Below are 21,086 nucleotides of genomic sequence, written 5' to 3'. Positions count from 1 at the left end.
CGTGTTTGTTTCATTAAAAATCAAAGTGTGTTTTCAAACAAGATTTTAGTTGTTCTGTCCAAAAATTCCAGTCTGGCTAATGATTTTAAACAATGGTGCTCCGGACCACATTGGGAGGTTTTATTCCATCACTAGGAGGTCAAGTACAGATAGCCATCATGAATGGGAGATTTGACTGCAGGGAGGAGAGCGCCAGTTGCTTTGATGTTGCAGAACGTTGAGATCTGGCCAGTGTGTAGGGTTTGAAGGTTGATTGGAGGTATGGTGGAGCTGTTCCATTTGCTGCACTTTAGACTATACCAAGGTTTTCGCCAATGAAAGCTGTAACAGGCAATGAAGTGCGACGAGGAGGGATGGGATGAGTACACCTAAGAAGATTACAGACATTCATTCTGTACTAGCTGCAGAGGTTTATTGGCACAAGCAGGAAGACTGGTTCAAAAAGCGTCACAACAGTCCAGACATGAGCATACCAGGGCCTGAATTATGAGCTTTTTGAGCTTTTAGAGAAGGTTGTGGGGAAATCAAAATAACATAATTATTTGTGAAGCATACCCAGGCTTGGAAATTTGACTTTTCTGTTTAGTCAGAAGGAAATTATGTATTTATTAATGATGGAACGTGGTTCTCGTCAGTATGCCAAATTTGTAGAACTACCATATAGCCCCAAATGAATGCCTTGTATACAAATTACAGACTAGACACACTGATCATACATGCGGCGTGAAGACTAAACGTCAAACTATCATTCTCAGAGTTATATGACTAAAAATACATTTTTAAATGTTAGTATTCAGATCTATAGTGTTAGATGCATTATGCTTCATGTAACGCGAAAACAAAACCGCACATCTAGGAACCTTTATCAAGATCCCTTGTTGCACCCCCGGAGGTAATTGATAGTCGTGTACACCGAATGCATGCTGGGTTGTGTTATGAATGGAAAAGGTGAAACATCACATAGCTAAACAAAAAATATCTATATCGTAAATAAATGATAAATTCGACCATGAAATTGTAGAAGGGTGGCACTCACGTCAGCGTAAGAGGGGAGATAACCGTTTATAGGAAGTAATAGGTAGGTCAATCATTAAACCTTTCTAGTTGGCTATCAGACATTGCTGCTGTGCAACTCATGCAGTGACGGCGCTTTGTACATAGCCTGCTATATCGAGATTAGTTTCCGTCTATGTACATGTTAATAATGAGCATTAGCTTATACAAAAATGAACCTGTGTTGCTTATAATGCCACAAGATCATATTACATGATGCCTCAGTAAAGGTAGCTTCATAAACAATTATGTGTACCTTTGGTTGCGTAACAAATGTAGCTAGCTATCGGTGTTGTGTAACTAACGTAGCTAGCAAGATGTCTAGATACCTAGTCAATGTTTTGTTTAACCCAATGTTTAATTTCTTAGTCTTGATCGGTTTGCGTTTTCTTGGCTCAGGTACACAGCATTTGGAGGCTCGCTGCGCATTGCGTAAAATCACAACTATACTAGGGTGCCAATTGCCTACTGCGGTGAACGACAACACAAAATTTAATCTTCCCAAACATGTTCAGTGGAAATATGAGAAATCTGCAGAACATTTTCTAATTTTGTAGTGGAAATTCTTACACATTGAACACCTTGTAAATGGCGGATCATAACGCATACGTCGGTTTTAATATTCACATTTTAAAGACATAAAGTGGATATCGACGATCCCTTTTCGTCTATATGAATTAGACTATGTTCGTTAATTACCAGATTTAGAAGAGACTGAAACAACATATGTAACGTAGTTCACACCGTTTTAAAAAGTCCTTTCCATCTGACACTATTCCCAGGTTGTCTGCTGACGAGTGAGCGTGCTCAAAGCCGAGCAGAATGTACGCCGTGTACCGACAAGCGCACTCCCCGACCGCCATAGAGTTCTCCGTTTACTGCAACTTCATCTCTAACGAGGAGAAAAACCTTGTGGTGGCAGGCACTTCTCAGCTATACGTCTATCGGATCATACATGATGTGGAGGTGATTTGACCGGATGCTTTATATGTTCTTGTTTATTTTGCAAGCAAAAGCGCTAGAAACAAACGAAATTTTCTTGTTGGCTGCTAACAAACATATTCATGATACGGTTGCTGTCTTTCTTAAATGTAACATGCTAAATCAGGTGCTAAATAGTTTTAAAAGTAATTTCATATTCTAACTTTTCTCATCTGTTACGTTATAGAGTGCAGCAAAGACAGAGAAGCCATTGGGTATGGACCAGTATTGTTTCCATTTTCAATTTGAATTAATTATTGACTATTTTGGAAGGGTAAATATTCATTTATTTTTATATTTATTTCCCAGCATCTGTGGTTAATTGTTTAACCTTTTTTTTAGACGTCAAGAGTCGCAAGGAGAAGCTGGAGCAAGTGGCAGCCTTTTCGCTGTTTGGCAATGTCATGTCCATGGCCAGCGTCCAGCTCGTTGGAGCCAACAGAGATGCCCTCCTGTTGAGCTTCAAAGATGCAAAGGTAACTGCTGACAGGGATCTCTTCATAATGCTTGGTCATCAACAGATGTATTTTTGCATTGCTTTTTTTTTTTTTTTTAGTCAGACTCCCTGTTGTTCTTCCTCTGTTTTAGCTGTCTGTGGTGGAGTATGACCCAGGGACCCACGACCTGAAGACTCTCTCTCTGCATTATTTTGAGGAACCAGAGCTCAGGGTAAGCATTCTTACACATTATTTTTTGGGTCTTTGGCAGGAGAACGAAAATACAATTGGGGTGGCACTGTTAAGACAGGGATTATTCTATTTTGGGGCTTTTTGCAAAGATTAGAAGTACAATGAGAATGGGTTCTGGAGCACTTTGAAAGTGATCAGTGCTTGGAGGAAATCATCCCTTTTCCCTTCCAGCAGATTGCCGGGGTTTCTTTGGCATCTTTACCCCGAGCTGCACATTTATCGAACCCTTTCACGCTACTGCTCATTCAAGTAGCAGACCCTCACCTAGGATTTGTATATTGTGCTGTGCTGTGTCTGTTTTCCAAGTGTGCTCATACAAGTGTGCTCCTCTCCCTCTTTAGGACGGGTTTGTCCAGAACGTGCACATTCCAATTGTCCGCGTAGATCCAGAGAATCGCTGTGCTGTCATGCTGGTTTATGGCACCCAGCTGGTGGTGCTTCCATTCAGGAAGGATACCTTGACTGATGAACAGGAGGGCATCGTGGGGGAGGGGTGTGTACATGATTGAAAGCTGCATGATTGTAAAGTTGCACATTACTTACAACATTATTCCTTAAAAAGCTAGATTTGGCTGGCATCCTTCTCCTGCAGATAATATGTAATTAAAGGTACTAGCTCAGAGATGATTATTTAGATGTTTGTTACTGAGCCAGTTTAATGAGGCGTTATGGAACATCATTTTTTTTAAATGTCTCAATGTCTGCATTGTGAATGTCCCTGTTTTCATATCTAAGATTGTTAAAATTTTTCTCAAATTAATACCCACAATGTCATTTATAACAATGTCATTTTTTATCAGGGTTTTTGAAACAGTACTTCCCCTCTTATGATGACCATAGCTTAATCAGGACAAGTGCCTAAATTGGCCACCATCTTACTGGCAGTCCCATTGAATGAATATACATTTCTCACCCTGCAGGCAGAAATCTAGTTTCCTTCCCAGCTACATAATTGACGTTCGAGAGTTGGACGAGAAACTATTGAACATCATCGACATGAAGTTCCTCCATGGCTACTACGAGCCTACTCTGCTCATTCTGTATGAGCCCAACCAGACATGGCCAGGGTGAGTTCCCCCCCCCCCCTCTTCTTTCTCTCTTGGTCTATCCAGGGTTAGTTACTCAAGCTGTCATACATCCTGCTTGACTTTAGAAAAAGCAGACACCTGTTTGAATACCCTGTATTAATGGGTTTGGAAGCAGTGTAACATCTGAGTGTCATACCACCAGCCTTCTTGTATGGGGATGTCAAATCTGTATCACATATAGACTGGCTCAATTTTCTCTATATAATATGGGAAGCTGGGGACTTTTGAGGAGGCGAAGGAGGTGTCGGCTGGGTAATTCCAGGGGAGAATGGCTCTTTTTTCAACATTGACCTCTCAGATTTTTCTGAAATTTGGCACTCATAATGTAACCTTGGACACTTGACCACTGGTATACTTTTGAGATAATTAAACCGTACAGATGAGCGGAGAGGTGTGGAGGTCTCGGACCTCAGCGATTGTCGGGTGAGTGACGCGTTTCTGTTTGCGTTCCGGACAGACGCGTGGCTGTTCGCCAGGACACGTGCAGCATCGTGGCCATATCCCTCAACATCATGCAGAAAGTGCACCCCGTCATCTGGTCCCTCTCCAACCTGCCCTTCGACTGCACTCAGATCTTGGCCGTGCCCAAGCCCATCGGTGAGGCCGACCGCATCCTGGCATCGCTGTATTTCCCTTAATCCCATAGATTATACGAGTTCTGTGAGAAAATACCATGGCCTTTCCTCATTAGCACAGCTCTAACATTATGCTTCCGGAAACTTCTGGTTTAAAAAAGCCCGGGAGCGAAGAAAGGTGCAGTGATGTGAAGCTATGCACACTCTGTTTCCAGGCGGTGTGGTGGTGTTCGCGGTGAACTCCTTGTTGTATCTGAACCAGAGCGTGCCACCTTACGGTGTTTCGCTCAACAGCCAGACGAACGGGACTACTGCTTTCCCTCTGCGTGAGTACCAGGAAAATACTGTTTCATCAGCTCTGAGGTCATTCAGTGTGAACTGACTTTCAGGGTTCAGGCTTTAATCCACTCTTGTGACATTTTTGCCCTTTATTTATGAATGATGCAGGTTCAGTTGTTGTGACACAGCAGAGCTCATAGTGTGCCTATTTTATAAACGTGCAGTTTAAACTGTGTTTAACCCTTCACTGTTTTGGAGCATAATATATCATCGTCTTAGCAATGGGAGCCTTTTATCATTCTGTTACCATGCTTTATTAGGATGTAATTTGTCATTGGCATTTGGTGATATTGTCTGTATTTGTATTGTATATGTAGAAATGTGTGCATTTATTAATGTGTGCATTTATGGGGATTTTGTGGAGTTTAGTATCAGCCTGTGTTATTTTAAGCTCGATTTGAAGAATTTTCCATTTCATTTATGGTAGTATTTGTATTTTTTGTGTTGTGCAGGGGTACAAGAGGAAGTGAAGATCACTCTAGACTGTTCCCAGGCCACATTCATTGCCTCAGACAAGGTGGTAATTTCCTTGAAAGGTGGAGAAATGTAAGTCTGCCTTTTCTAGCAGCACTCATTTATGAATAGCGGTATTCATTTGAAGTGTGACCCCGCAATAACTGCTCTCCCCCTCCACAAATTTCAGATACGTTCTGACCCTCATCACCGACGGCATGAGGAGCGTGCGGGCGTTCCACTTCGACAAGGCCGCCGCCAGCGTCCTGACCACCTGCGTAAGTCCCCCCCCTCGCGCCGTCCCGCTGACTCGTACCCTAGGGAATGTTCCGGGCCTCTCCCGCTCCTACCGCGTTAATGCTTGCTCAGGCTTCTGGTCATGCTGACGGCGCTGCTCGCAGGGAACATTCATGGTGGGCAGAGAGCCCTGCCGCAGTGTGTAACCTGAAGAAGGCAGGGGGAAGCCTGGGAAGGGTGCACCAGTTTAGCAGCTCGCCGTGCAACATGCTCCCAGGTTTCTGTCCAATCACGACGCTTCCCTCCTCTCAGATGATGACAATGGAGCCTGGGTACCTGTTCCTGGGGTCCCGCCTGGGGAACTCCCTCCTCCTCAAATACACGGAGAAGCTGCAGGAGGCGACGGTAGAGGAGGGCAAGGAGAAGGAGAAGCAGGTGAGCACACCCCCATGATGTTGTCATGGATACCGGCGCAGGGCGTTGGCATGTTAACGTCAGGCTGCTCACAACCCTGCCTGAAGCTGCAAATAGATTCTTTCTGTGTCTTTGAGGATACAGCATGATGTTAAAAGGATTGCTCAGTACTGTGCTAGCATATTGTATGGATGTAGCCACACCCAACTTATTAATGAAGTTTGCATTAACTTCTCTGGGTTTTTGAAATTCAAGTTAGTATGATAAAACTGCATTCTGTTAGGTCTCCCTTTGTCTCAGCTGTGTGTTGTTTGGGTATTTTTCTCTTGTTCAAATACGTTCTATAATCCTGTCTGATGCACGTGCAACATAACTAAATTAGGTTTTTCAGCAAGATGAAACAGAATGTTTTAGTTTCTCCCTTTAGGAACGTCTTTCCTAAACAGCGCTAAACATTTTCCTCTGTCTCTCCAGGAAGAACCGCCTAATAAAAAGAAACGAGTGGATTCTTCTACCAACTGGACAGGTCAGTGGAAAAACCTGTGTGAGCCTTTGGTGTGTACATACAGTGCCCCCCAAAAGTATGGTAGAGTGAATTTAGATATTCTTTTTGCTCTATACTAAAGGCATTTGTATTATAGATCAAAAGATTAATATGAGCCAGATGTATAGACAATCAGCTTTTATTTCATGGCATTTGCTCACGTTCTACCATTTACAGAAACAAGTACCTAAACTACATAGCAAAAATAACTAATTTCACTGTACCGTTACCCTACGTTCGGAGGGCACTGTATCTCCCGCACATGACGCAGCAGCAGGTCTAACGGTCTGTGGTATTCCAGCTGGTAAGGCCCCGCTCCTGGATGAGGTGGACGAGATCGAAGTGTATGGAAGTGAGGCCCAGTCAGGCACCCAGCTGGCCACCTACTCTTTCGAGGTATTTGACTCGCTCTACCCCCCATTCTGTTAGCGATTGGCATGTTCACGTTTTCGCTTCTTTATAAGGGGTTTGACTCGCGTTCTCCCCTTTTATCCTCGTGGTTGAACTGTCAGCATCATCTTTCCTTTTTCACCATTTACACACAGGTTAAATGCATTCTAAATGAATCTACACATCAATCTACTGGAGTGGATAGCTAGGTCAAGGTTTCTCTACGTTCGCTATTTTACTGTATCATATTGAAAGTGGTTATGTTGCTCTTTGGAACCAGTTTTCAGATTTGGGAATTCTTCTTGATTGAGAATTTCCAACACTGTGGCCAGTGGAATGAATGGTCCACTGAAACCTTGGCCTTGATTTGTCATATTTGCAGGAGGAGAATTCTTTCAAGGATTTTCTTAGTAGTCTTTAGTTTAAATCAATTAAAAAAAACCTTTTTAAAATAGATTTTCCTTCAAGGATTAACTTTTCGTAACCTATATTGAAGTTGTCTGCATTTATGGACTTCTCTGAAAGGTCTTTCCTGTTTTGACCTTTAGGTTTGTGACAGTATATTGAATATTGGTCCCTGTGCCAATGCCTCAATGGGAGAGCCAGCCTTCCTTTCTGAAGAGGTATGTATCTACTGTGCTGAGGTACTTTGTCAAACTTGCATGAAAGCGGTTATCAGTTGTATACATTAATAAAAATTCAAAAAGGGTTTCATGTTTACTTTTTTATTTACAAGCGTATAACGGGATGGCTCAAGATGAGCTACGTGTCCCTGTTGAGGTATAACCTCTCTTGTTGGTTTCCTCAGTTCCAGAGCAATCCGGAGCCAGATCTGGAAGTGGTGGTATGTTCGGGGTACGGGAAAAATGGAGCGCTCTCTGTGCTGCAGGTGAGTCGTCTTCTGCGTGGAATTATGGGATTTCACAGCATTGTACAAAATCCATCACCACTTCCACACATCAGCCCAGGGAGTTCCATGTCCATAAGGACGCGGGGAAAATTCCACAGGCTGCTACGTTACATCTCAAGTCAAGCGGGCACAAGCCACTGTCAAAGAAAGCAGGGAAAAAATGTAGTAGAGCTAGATTCTTTTACACTTGCAGTGAAGTATTAGCATGTAGCTAACCAGCTAACCAGTCAGGGGGCAGTCTCAAGCGGTATCCTATAAGCAGGTTATTTTTTCTGTTGGCAGTTATGGGCTTTTTAGAAAATATTCAGATTGAGTTTGCAGAAATGGCAGTGGATTTTTGCAGAAGTAGCAAAGGCAAATAATGCTATTCTTTACTTCCTATAAAATAAGTGAAGGCTCTTTAAGGTCTTTATATGTCTATTTAGCTTAACTCAGGTAAGTTTACCTGGGAGGTTACTGCCTTTGTACCTTGTGGAGGAAATTGCAGGCAACTGAACATATTTGTACTTTGTCAGATTGTCCTTGACTATACCCTAAGTCTGCAGTCTTTAAAAAAATAAATAATGTCAAAGCAGAATAAATAGCTTTTCACTATTGCAGTGTAAATAACTTTTCAGTGTTGGTGCATGCGCTTGCCTGCATGGCCTAGCTGTCGTGTGCGGTTTTGTGTGCGGTTTCTGCATGGCCGTCGCTGCGTCCCGTTGCGCACTGTTCAGACGCCTGCGGCAGTGAGGCAAGTCTGCCGCAGGTCCTTCATATGGTGCTAAAGCGAAGTCTGGGTTTACCACGGCTGCCTCAGAGATCAATGGAGTAGCCTGTAAACACTCGAGACACAGGGGGGCCTGAGAAGAGGCCGCAACCCCGGCCTTCGGCCTGATCCGCTTGTATCCGCACGGATCCGCTTTAAATGTTAGCCAACGGAAAGGGTCCGCCTTGCCGTTAACTGTGAGTTGGGTAGATTCTTTGTTGTAGAAGGTCATTAGTGAATCTAAAGTAATGGTTTCTGCGTGGTAAATTTTAATAATATCCTGTTCAAAATATTCATGATGAAAGCAGAAAAGCAATGCTTCTGCTGATAAGTAATGGTCAATTATTAGAAAGACTGCACACTGAAGCACTTATCTGTTTAAGCTGTTGAGGGGTTAAGGATTCCTGATGGTTATCCACTTCAGCCGCAGCAGGGTCAAATATTTTCCAAACCTGTGACTTATCAGCTTAGATTCTTTGATTTCAGGCTGCCGGACTCTTGTCTGTGCTAAGTTGCTCTGTGTATCTTGTCACAGTAAAGAGTCTTTGATCTGAAGCTGTCTTGTTCTCTGTCAGTGACTTTGCTTGTTCCCCTCAGAGGAGCATCAGACCCCAGGTGGTCACCACCTTCGAGCTGCCTGGCTGTCATGACATGTGGACAGTCATCTCCTCCGAGAAGAAGGAAGTGGAAGTAAGACTCTCTCTCTCGTGCTCTCAAAGCTTAGCAGCAGCTCCCTGAGCTTAGCTTAATGTGATGATGGAGTCCATTTCCTGTCCAGAAATAGAATTACTGGAACCATTACTGGAATTGCGGTCGAACCTCAGAGATAGGAGTGCATTGAGAACGCATACTCTGCAACTTTAAAAGTGACACGTTGCACAAGATTTTTTAAAAAGTGAATTATTTATTAAATTATTTATGGAAGCTTTACTTTAGCCTTCTATTTTTGAAAAAAAGTTCAGACTGTTCTTTACATTAAACGCTGACCTTTATATAGTCTTATTTAGCAGCTGTGCCAAGACATCCCCATTGTCTAATTCTGGTAGTCTTTCCAATTTCTTTTGTAAGTGGAAAGTCTGATTCACCCATTTAATGCTTGCCTTTTTGTTTCAGAAATAATATGCTTGATGTGTCGCGACTGCGTATTATACTTTCATTATTTTTCATATCTCATTGGGTGGCCAGTCGGTCGGTAGAATGTTGTTCTAGCAGCAGTCGCCATCTGTTCTAACTTGACTTTCACTTTCATATGTACACTTAAAATGTCTGTGATTCTGGAAAGGAGAGTAGCGATGCCTTGTGTTTCCATCCATTAAGTTGTATTAAACAGGAGACATTCTTTCTCAGATGGGAAGTGTTTTATAGGGTATAGAGGTACTCTATGCAGGCTGGGATGTGTAATGTGTGTACAACGTGCAGCTGGACCCCAGGGGCGTGTTTCGCAGGTGATTGACAGCTCTGTGCTCTGTCCTGTACACAGCAGCCAGCGGCGGAGGGAGAGGGGGACACGCCCGAGGAGCAGCCCCCCGAGCCCGCCCCCGAGGAGGACAAGAAGAAGCACGGCTTCCTCATCCTCAGCAGAGAGGACTCCACCATGGTACTGCGCCTTTCTCTGAGCGCAGCACGTCCTTTATACTAGCAGCGTTAACGCAGGCGCCAGTTACAGGCATGCGCGCACACACACACGCATCCACACACACACACACACAAACACACACACACACACACACACACACACTGCATTTTAGCGTGATGAACACATGCACTTATCACACATACACGCGTATGAGGGGGCATGCACACACACTCACACACACTCACACACACGCACACGCACACACACGTACACTGCATTTTAGCATTGTGACATGTACTTATCACGCAGTGATGCAGACAAACACTCTTTAGGAAAGACACTCACAGACATACACACACATACTTGCACATACATTCTTGCACTTTGGACACACACACACTTCAGAGCTCGGGCTGGGTGGGGTTAAACTCACTCAAACCCATCTCCAAAATGTCTAGCGAGTTCTGCGCAAATGTCAGTTGGCGCTCTGGACACACTTGGCGCTCAGCAGGGCTTCTCTTGGGCGTAACACCCGCCGCCCTCCCGTGTCGCAGATCCTGCAGACGGGCCAGGAGATCATGGAGCTGGACACCAGCGGCTTCGCCACGCAGGGCCCCACGGTGTTTGCAGGGAACATCGGAGACAACAAGTACATCATCCAGGTGTCCCCCATGGGCATCCGGCTGCTGGAGGGAGGTAATGCTGCCAGTGTCTCCCACCCTGAAGACTTTAACCACCCACAGCAGCATTATTTTCCCTAATCCTCTATTATACTTAACCTGTAAGCAGTCGTCTGCACTGAATTTAATCAATGTAAGTGAAATATGGATGCGTGTATGCCTCTGGAACTGCAGTATCTGCATAAAATATTGATGTTGAATATTGATCTTGGTGTTGTTATATCGAAATATTTGAGGCATCAATGTGCAATTGCAGTAAAACTTTATTTGCTTTTGTAATGTAATACAATGGGCGACCAAACGGACACGAACAAACCCTCTGCCGTCACCTGCACACCCCTCCTCCCCCACTCCATTTTAGCTGTCAGTTTGACAGAATTTGAGATACGGTGCTCTAGTCTGATTAGTCTAGGCTGTAAATCTTTATTCAGCCAGTTTATAAGCTATTCCAGAGCCAGTATTTTCATTAGAAATTTGCCAATATATACCGATAGTCCTTGGGAAATTATTCATATTTAATTATTGATGCTTGAAAGAGGCACCGATGCCATTTCTGTTTTTTGGCAGCCCCTGTCCCGCGCTCACTCTCTCTCCCCCTTCAGTGACGCAGCTGCACTTCATCCCCGTGGACCTGGGCTCCCCGGTGGTGCAGTGCGCCGTGGCCGACCCCTACGTCATCGTCATGACGGCGGAAGGGGTGGTCACCATGTTCGTGCTCAAGACGGACTCGTACATGGGGAAGACCCACCGGCTGGCCCTGCAGAAGCCGCAGGTGCACACGGTGAGTGAGCCGGCGCGGCCACAGCGCGTGGCCCGACTCTTTATATGTCTCTGGTTACCACAGCACTCTCGCTCTCGGTTAGAGACTGCAGGAAGGGCAACTTCCTGTTAATACATTTTCTCATTTCTGCTCTATATCTACTGCAAATAGCCAGAATTCTGTCATAATCATTGCAAGCTATTTTGGGCAAGTTGACTTTCGGTCAAAGATTTTTAAGATAAAAGTTGGCAAGGACCTGTTAAGTTGCAATACCAGCTTTTTGTCCCCTTACAGTAGTAGGGCAGTGTCCTTTACTGAAGTGATGTCTGCTGTTGATGAGTCTCGCATCCTCTCTCCAGCAATCTCGCGTGATCACGCTTTGCGCGTACCGGGACGTGAGCGGGATGTTCACCACGGAGAACAAGGTGGCGAGCTCGGCCAAGGAGGAGACCATCACCCGCAGCCAGTCGGAGACGGAGACCATCATCCAGGACATCAGGTACAGCCGTCCTGGCTGAGGACTTCACTGCAGATAGTGCACTAGGGACATGCATGTTTCTCACGGTTACTGAAACACTGTTCTGATTGGCAAGGCACCGTGCACATTGTGAGGAAAATTATGGACCAATCACTTCCCTGTAACACAGGACTTAAAATGTTTTCCTCCAGTGACAAACTTAAAGCAGATGCAGATGTGCACTGTTGATGACAATGAAGTACGAATGGATTTCCATTTGGATGTGCACCTTCCGTGTGAGTGTGTATGTGTGTGTAAGGAGGGAGGTGGCGGGCCATATCTGACCCCTCCCCTTATCCGAGGTCACTTTTTCCTCGCCCTATCAGCAACACTGTGGATGACGAGGAGGAGATGCTGTACGGAGACTCCAACCCCCTCTTCAGCCCCACGAGGGAGGAGCCCAGCCGCAGCGCCTTTCTGTCGCAGTTCGGGGCGGAGCAAGGGTCCAGCAGGGCGGAGCCCACGCACTGGTGCATGGTGGTGAGGGAGAGCGGCGTCATGGAGGTGAGGACAGCGCCACCGGGTGGTCTTACGAAGCACGCAAGACTGGGAAGTGCTACACCGTGTCTGCCTTTGGGCCTGAACTGAACTAAAACCACTTCCTGCTAACAAACAGCATTTCGTTAGCATTTTAATACCTTATTTGTTCTAGTCTTGCTGTAGACCACATTTTAAGTGCCAATGCTACCAGTAAATATTACCATTACATGCTATGCATGTAATATTTGTCAGTAGATTTTAGTTTATTGGTCTAAGTTTGCTGTTTTTTTTGTAAACGGTACATTTAGATGTCTTAAAATATGTGGTAGTACAGAAAGAAAATCTCTGAATTGAAATCTGATGATGAAAATGTAACTTTGTTACGGGTCTATTTCTGTCAGATTTACCAGCTCCCGGACTGGCGCCTTGTCTTCCTTGTGAAGAACTTCCCGGTTGGCCAGCGAGTGCTGGTGGACAGCTCCTCCGGCCAGTCAGCAGCTCAGGGGGAGGGCAAGAAGGAGGAAGTCACACGCCAGGGAGAAATCCCATTGGTCAAAGAGGTCGCCCTGGTGGCTTTGGGCTACCGACAAAGTCGGCCCTACCTACTGGTGAGTGTCTGTGTAAATTTGTTGGCTTGGTCTGAAAACACTCCTTTATGGTAAGCTTGGCAAACATAATGAACTGTCTGAATCTCAGGGTGACTGATGTTGCAGTTTGACTTTAGCTCTTGTTATGATCAACTGATATTTGAGTTTTCCATTTTGTTTGTTTTCAGGTCCATGTTGACCAAGAGCTTCTCATTTATGAGGCATTTCCATATGACCAGCAGACTCTGAGCAACTTGAAAGTGCGCTTTAAAAAGGTGAGAAGCTGCAAATTCAGAGGGAATGTTCAAGAAATGCAGAAATGAAGGCAAACTAGGGAAACTGAGTGTCCTCTCTCTTCAGTTGCCCCACAACATAAATTTCCGCGAGAAAAAACTGAAGACGTCGAAGAAGGACAAGAAGACGGAGGGCGGTGCGGGAGAGGACGGCTCAGGGTTCAAAGGTCGCGTGGCCAGGTTCAGATACTTCGAAGACATATCCGGCTACTCTGGGGTAAGGCGCTCCTTCCGCCCCCAGAATTCCTCATTGAAGATTATATGCAGCAGAAGACGACAAAAATATATTCTCTAGTCTGTGTTGGAGACGGTGCTCTCCAAAGCTTGTCACCTTTTTGTCATCTTCAGGTGTTTATCTGCGGGCCCTCCCCGCACTGGATGCTGGTGACCGCGCGAGGGGCAATGAGGCTCCACCCCATGACGATCGACGGCCCAATCGAATCCTTTTCCCCCTTCCACAACATCAACTGCCCCAAGGGCTTCCTCTATTTCAACAAGCAGGTAAACGCAAGCATTGATCAGTCAAACTCGGTCAGTCTTGTGTTGTCAGTCTTTGTCCGAACGTGCAGTTCAGTCTCTTTGTCCCGCCACAATCCACATTACTTTTATACTAACTGTGAAAATATAGGCCGCTACGGACATACAAAAAGGTTAGGATGAATTGTGGCCATTAGCCCATTAGCAGTGGCCTGCATCTACATTATTGATAATTCATTGCACTTGGAAGACCAGATAAGCTGTATTGATTTCTACTCGGTTTTAATGGGAGTCAGCCTACATGATTTGCTGTAAGGTCTTATGAGTGGCTCTCATTTGTGGAAATTATGTCCTCGTGGTATCCAGCAAAGATATTTGACCAAGAGCTTATGTCTTCCACATGTACACTAGTTATTCTTCATGCTTAAATTCATAGACAAATTCATACTGTGTATGTGTACTTAAATTAATGATGTGTACCTTTCCCTAAGTTACGGTTCTTAGATTCATGTGTATGCGTTTCCCTAAATTATTATTCGTAGATGGAAATAACATGTATGCGTTTCCCTGAGTTACGATTCTTAGATTCATAATGTGTATGTGTTACCTTAAGTGATGATTCTTAGATTCATAATGTGTATGTTTCTCCCTAAGTTACGATTCTTAGATTCATAATGTGTATGCGTTTCCCTAAATTATGATTCTTAGATGAAATAACCTGTAAGCATTTCCCTAAGTTACAATTCTTCGATTAATAAAGTGTATGTGTTTCTGTAAGTAATGTGTATGTTTTTTCCTAAGTTACTAGTCTTCATAACGTGCATGTGTTATCCAGGGTGAGCTGAGGATCAGTGTGTTGCCCACCTATCTCTCATACGATGCCCCGTGGCCTGTTCGAAAGATCCCGCTGCGATGCACTGTGCACTATGTGACCTACCACGTGGAATCCAAGGTAAGGTCTCTCTGCATAAACTTTTACCATTTTAACTGCTGTCATGATATACTGAGGACACCACCATGCCCTGTGAGAACAAGCAGGATGTGTTTTTGTGCATTGAGCCTACTAGCTTGACAGTGCCAAGAGAAAAGTCTGGAAAAATTCCTAAAGGTTTTGTCATTCGTGCTGTTGAATTTAAAAGTGTGAAAAGTGTGAAGTGTTCTTGTCGTCGCTGAACACGCCCGTTGTGCAACAGGTCTATGCTGTTTGCACAAGCATAAAGGAACTCTGTACCCGCATTCCAAGGATGACTGGAGAGGAAAAAGAGTTTGAAACCATCGACAGAGGTGAGGCTGCCCTTTTATTTTGCTCGAGTTTAAAAAATATATATATTCTGTCACTTCGAAGTGTTTTATGATTGTAGATGGAGGTTCCCGTTTAATTGGTTTAAATTGGGGCAGTATGGCTATCGTCCCACATGAATTTGAAACCTGGGGTATGTGCCTGTTCCCGCAGATGAGCGGTACATCAACCCCCAGCAGGAGAAGTTTTCCATCCAGCTGATCTCTCCCGTCAGCTGGGAAGCAATCCCAAACACTCGGTAAGCAATCCCAAACATGCGGTGAGCAATCCCAAACACGGGGTAAGCAATCCCAAACACGGGGTGAGCAATCCCAAACACGCGGTGGGCAATCCCAAACACGCGGTGAGCAATCCAAAACACGGGGTGAGCAATCCCAAACACGGCGTAAGCAATCCCAAACACGGGGTGAGCAATCCCAAACACGCGGTGAGCAATCCCAAACACGGGGTGAGCAATCCCAAACACGGGGTGAGCAATCCCAAACACGCGGTGAGCAATCCCAAACACGGGGTGAGCAATCCCAAACACGCGGTGAGCAATCCCAAACACATGGTAAGCAGTCCCAAACATGCGTTAAGCGATCCACAGCAGGGCTTTTGGTCCGTGGGAGAATCTCAGCCCTAGGGTCCCTGCCACTGCTGGCTTTCTCTTTGTATCTGTCACTCAGGGTTTTTCAACTGGAGCAGCAGGTCATGTACACTTTAAAAGGAAATCCTCAAAGATCCACCTACTGTGTACGGAACAGGGTGGGGCTTATTGAAGATAGTAGATTTCAAAGGCCACCAGAGTCAGTGATAATGTTTCTATAAAGTACCTAACTTATACCTACTGATAAGTAAAGGCCCTGTTCTTATCATTTGAAAGGCTTGAAAGCCCAGTAGTGTTCATAGTGCATTACATTACAGTCATTTATCAGATGCACTTGCAGTGTAAGAGAACGTAAGTGCATCTGCCTGAGGTGTGCGAGTAATGGCCGCCAAACCGGTCTAGCGACATTCTCATGCCAGCGAGCACATATGCGCTGCGCGGCGCCCCCTGCTGGTGCAGCGTGCAGACCCGGCGCAGGGACAGGAACGCACGCATCGCTGAGCAGGCCCTGCTTTTCACTTCCCCTCTCAGCATCGACCTGGAGGAGTGGGAGCACGTCACCTGCATGAAGACGGTGGCGCTGAAGAGCCAGGAGACGGTGTCCGGGCTCAAGGGCTACGTGGCCTTGGGCACCTGCCTGATGCAGGGCGAAGAGGTCACCTGCAGGGGGAGGGTGAGTGGAGTCTCGCGGGGCGGGAATTTTAGCGCCGTCGGGAAACAAGAAGTCTCATTGAAAGGGCGGTGGAGGATTGCGAATGACTGAGCAACAGACTCTGCGTTTGTTGTGGATGACGGTTCATAACAGGGTTCCCGCAGGTGAAAACTTGGTCGGGCTGCCAGGTGGCTCATCTGTTAAGGCGCTGAATTCAGTGACTGAATTTTACAAACATACTACATGCTGACTGATAAGCTGGTTATTACTGGGGTGGTGGGATTTATTTTTGCTGTTGTTTTTAAATATGTTTTTTATGTTTTATTTATTTTTTCTGATGCCCCTGATAAGACAATTCCTTTACAAATAAGGTTTTTGAAAACCTTGATCACCATTCTTGAATTTTGAATCGGAATAACCTAGGAAGTGTGTGACGAAGTAGTGGCTCCCATAAAAGCCGACGGTACGTCCGGTGGTTTCCCGCTGAACCTGATCTCCACTCTCCCATCTGCTGGTAGATCCTCATCTTGGACGTGATCGAGGTGGTCCCCGAGCCTGGGCAGCCCCTGACCAAGAACAAGTTCAAAGTGCTGTACGAGAAGGAGCAGAAGGGCCCCGTCACCGCGCTCTGCCACTGCAGCGGCTACCTGGTCTCCGCCATCGGCCAGAAGGTCAGCGTCCCGCTCAGACCGCCCCAGCGCCGGCCCGCTCTTAGGCCTCTGGGAAGAACCCTGGAGCCTGGAGCTGGGGGATCGTTTCAGTGAAGGGTCACCGGCAGACCTGGGTCAAATACGTATTTGTTTTGGATTCAAATACTCTTCTGTGCTCTGTTGATCTTGCCTGGTGTAATTGAGCCTGCCATTATGACCGGAAGGCGGGGTTTTCATTGGTTCCAATACACCAGACAAGATCAGTAAAGCGTAGAAAAGTATTTGAATCCAAAACAAATACGTATTTGAACCATGTCTTGCCTGCTTAGTCCTGTGCATTGCATCCTCACTGTGTGCAGTGCCACTCTTGTGTCATTGTGTCTCTGCATGCGGTCAAGTCTCCTTTAAGGGCTGTGGAGGTTCTCCCTAACGTGACGTTTGTCGGGCTCTCCGGCGCAGATCTTCCTGTGGAGCCTGAAGGACAACGACCTGACGGGGATGGCCTTCATCGACACGCAGCTCTACATCCACCAGATGTACAGCATCAAGAACTTCATCCTGGCCGCCGACGTCATGAAGAGCATCTCGCTGCTGCGCTACCAGGAGGAGAGCAAGACGCTGTCGCTCGTCAGCAGGGTACGGCGGGCGGGCGGGCGCGGCGCGGGGTCCAGGGGGCGCGGGCCAAAACGCAGCCAGCCACAGAGAAACTGGGTTTGCTCTGAAACGTGTGCAAGTCCCATCGCTATGGCAGCGGGGGGCTTGTACACACATGGAGGGTTTGCATAAAAACACTCTCAGTAAGGCTTTATTAGCAAGATATAAATACAGTGTTGTCAGTCATTTTGGCTGTATTTGAGTATAAAAGCACGATGGCGCACAAACTCTTTTTGTTTTCTTTTTGTTTGAGCACAGGATGCAAAGCCTCTGGAGGTGTACAGCATCGAGTTCATGGTAGACAATAACCAGCTAGGATTTCTGGGTGCGTAATGGAATTTATGCAACTAACATTTACATACCATTGAATTAAATGTGTTTGTTTGCCATAAGGTCTATAACCCCCCCCACCTCTGTTTTCCAGTTTCCGATCGAGACCAAAATTTGCTGGTGTACATGTACTTACCAGAAGGTGAGCAATACTACAAGTTCTGCTTTGACATTTCCTGTGCTCATGACTTAGAGTGTGATATGTCCTGACAGTTTTAAGCCAATAAAAAAGTCAGCGAGTTACAAACCTCGTCTTTTCAGAGTCTCCTGTTTTGGTGGCATAGAGGTGAATATGATTAAGCTGAGACTGTTCCCACCCACTCACCCCCCCTCCCCACCCCCACAGCCAAGGAGAGTTTCGGAGGCATGCGCCTCCTGCGGAGGGCGGACTTCAACGTGGGCGCCAACGTCAACGCCTTCTGGAGGATGCCCTGCAGGGGGGCGCTGGAGCCGGGAAGCAAGAAGGCCCTGACCTGGGACAACAAGCACATAACCTGGTTTGGTATGTGGGCCGAGGGGGAGGGGGGCTGTGGCTCTACCTTTCATAATTCAGAGGATTCTTATGCTTGGTGTGTCGAAATATTCAACATGCATTTTCATGAATGCATATGTGCACAGAGCTGCAGTCAATCCAGTTACAAGTACATGAAAACGCTTGTAAATTATTCATTGATGTGATCCATTTAATAATTTAGAGGGTTTGCACTTAAAAATGTAATTGATTGGGTACGTAGTTATTCATATTTAAGCTTACATAAGTGTATGTTGGCCCTTGAAATGGTTTTAGAAATCTTTGGCGTTGCAGAAAATTATAACTTATTTCCATTTTTGCAGTTTTTTAATCATTATATTTAATTTACTTTTAATTTTGATGCAACTAACAAGCTTGCTCCTCAGTACCATTCAAAGCTGTGACTAATGAAGTATAAAACGAAACCTTTGTAATGTAGTCTAGTGTAGTTACAAATGTTTTTCTCCTTGAGATTTGTCATGTTGTAAAACTACGTACTGCATGTTGACTTAAAAAAAAATCTCTTGGATGAGCTACCCGAAAATCACTATAAGCTATAAGTGAGTCCTAAAATGCTTCGTCACCCTCAAGGCACACAACAGCATCTGCGTTCTCCTCTGTTTCCACAGCAACGCTGGACGGGGGAATCGGGCTGCTCCTGCCCATGCAGGAGAAGACCTACCGCCGGCTGCTCATGTTGCAGAACGCCCTGACGACCGTGCTCCCCCACCACGCCGGCCTCAACCCCAAAGCGTTCAGGTGCGCACACCAGCACGCGCTCGGTTCGGGCTCCTCGGGGCTTTACTGAACCGCAGTTAATCGCGCGTGACGTTATTGGACGTTAACATTCGGGAAATTTATCAGCTTCGGCTAACAGGCTAATGCTCAGCGTGGCTTTCGGATTTAGAATTAAATACCCTGAGCCATTTGGGTATTGATGCTGCCGCTGGTTCTGTCGCGACAGGATGCTACACGCTGACCGACGCACTCTGCAGAACGCTGTGCGGAACATTCTAGATGGAGAGCTCCTCAACAAGTACCTTTACCTCAGTACCATGGAGCGCAGCGAGCTGGCCAAGAAGATTGGGACCACCTCAGACATTGTGAGTACAGCAGCCACCACTACAAGCACAGTGCAGAACAGCAATCACTGAACACATTGTGTATACAGCACGGTGTAGAACAGCGATCACATTGTGAATAAGGTAGTGTTCTAGAACCCCACTGTAGACATTGAATACGGTAGTGTTATAGAACTAGAACTGCACTGTAGACATTGTAAATATGGCACAATATTCAATAACTACATTTTAGATATTGCGAATATGGCAAAATCTTCTATAACCACACTGCAGACATATGTGAATATGTTCCAGTGTTCTAGAACCAGACTGTAGACATTGTGAATATGGCAGTGTACACAAGGTACCGCTGCAGATATGGCAACTGCAGCAAAATTGAAGGGCACAAGCCTTTGGCTGTGGGTTGGACTCATAAAACTCATGTACTGTTATACCCCCCGAAAAGGGAGAATTCTGGATTTTTACCAGTGCTTTCAATTAAAAATATACATCTTAAGCTCCAAATAGACAACCAAGACAAGGTTGTTGAACAGGATCAGACTGTGCTTATGCAGTCTAACTACCATTTGGAATTTTACTTTATGTGGAGATGTTTTGACTGGGTATTCTAATTATTGATTTATTTTTAAATGGCAGATTTTGGATGACGTTCTGGAAATTGACAGAGTGACGGCTCACTTTTAAGAGCCAGAGTTCCACCCCCAGAATGAGCTGAACACAAGGGGAATTCCTCCTGTTTTATATGGGAAAAAAATGCTTTAAGGATTCTTTATTGTTTTTGTTCATTTTTGTAGTGTGTTTAAACAACACTGGCAACAATGTGTTTTCATAGACTATTTTGTAATCAAAATTAAAAAAGGAAAAAAAAACAAGTTGAGCTGGTTCTTCATTGACATTCTACGATTCAGTGAGAAGCATGGATAATGGGCACATGAACCTGTACTGAACCGACTTCCTGGCATTTATTTGGGAACTTATGTGTTAGTAATATTTATAAATGCAGTATTAAGAAATGTATTTGAAAGCTTTTAAGCATTTTGCATAAAATACTTTCAGATATGGCTCTTTATTGCACATTTGAAAATGATACACTTATACGGTTGCCACTGAAAGTTGAAGCAGCACATGCTAAAACAAATGTGAAATATTAGGATGGTTCTGTTCAGCTGTTGTGTGGTCCTGATTGTCATAATAATGCATTGAAGCGTGTATCAGGACTTGGAAGTACCCTCTTCCAGAAGGGTGTGATTCAAATTGAAAACAAGTATTCCAGGAATGTATCTGAAATAGTCACGTGAGAGAAAAAAAAGAAAAAAAACAAAATAGATCAGTCTCTCTAGGGGATTCCTCAGTGATGGTTAAAAATATCCTAGAAGGGAGTCTAGGGAGTGCCTTCTCTGCATCATTCAAGCAAAAGGGGAATTTCAAAAAATTAAAATGCATATATTTTTACTGTGTATACTATAGCTCTGTATGTTGTTAATGTTAAAATAGGCCATTTTCAGACAAAATAATGTGCTAAAATTT

The 21,086-nt window shown here is 45.0% G+C and overlaps 1 protein-coding gene across 4 annotated transcripts; it reads left to right on the top strand.

Moving 5' to 3' along the window:
* The first annotated feature begins 888 nt into the window (after positions 1 to 888).
* On the top strand, positions 889 to 20,448 carry cpsf1 (cleavage and polyadenylation specific factor 1). 4 transcript variants are annotated; one of them, XM_064348216.1, is made up of 38 exons: positions 889 to 948; positions 1,836 to 2,019; positions 2,222 to 2,249; positions 2,377 to 2,510; positions 2,623 to 2,703; positions 3,065 to 3,216; positions 3,644 to 3,790; positions 4,269 to 4,408; positions 4,602 to 4,712; positions 5,178 to 5,271; positions 5,369 to 5,456; positions 5,728 to 5,850; positions 6,304 to 6,355; positions 6,645 to 6,769; positions 7,312 to 7,386; positions 7,572 to 7,652; positions 9,019 to 9,111; positions 9,902 to 10,018; positions 10,552 to 10,693; positions 11,280 to 11,458; positions 11,797 to 11,936; positions 12,281 to 12,458; positions 12,836 to 13,042; positions 13,210 to 13,296; positions 13,382 to 13,531; positions 13,663 to 13,815; positions 14,627 to 14,743; positions 14,985 to 15,075; positions 15,245 to 15,329; positions 16,212 to 16,353; positions 16,851 to 17,003; positions 17,442 to 17,618; positions 17,895 to 17,961; positions 18,061 to 18,108; positions 18,313 to 18,468; positions 19,107 to 19,236; positions 19,442 to 19,580; positions 20,196 to 20,448. In XM_064348216.1, the coding sequence occupies exons 2-38, from the start codon at positions 1,876 to 1,878 to the stop codon at positions 20,241 to 20,243; spliced, it is 4,374 nt and encodes a 1,457-aa protein (XP_064204286.1). In that variant the 5' UTR covers positions 889 to 948; positions 1,836 to 1,875; the 3' UTR covers positions 20,244 to 20,448. The 4 variants fall into 4 exon arrangements, with proteins under 4 accessions (XP_064204286.1, XP_064204285.1, XP_064204289.1 ...); XM_064348215.1 differs by having other exon boundaries at positions 894 to 1,078; XM_064348219.1 differs by having other exon boundaries at positions 894 to 1,078; positions 6,675 to 6,769; positions 20,196 to 20,447.
* Positions 20,449 to 21,086: the final 638 nt, after the last annotated feature.

This window comes from Anguilla rostrata, chromosome 8 (assembly GCF_018555375.3).
Source record: "Anguilla rostrata isolate EN2019 chromosome 8, ASM1855537v3, whole genome shotgun sequence".
NCBI classification, from domain to species: Eukaryota; Metazoa; Chordata; class Actinopteri; order Anguilliformes; family Anguillidae; genus Anguilla; species Anguilla rostrata.
Note: the sequence above shows the minus strand (reverse complement) of the source record. Positions and strands in the feature narration are given on the sequence as shown.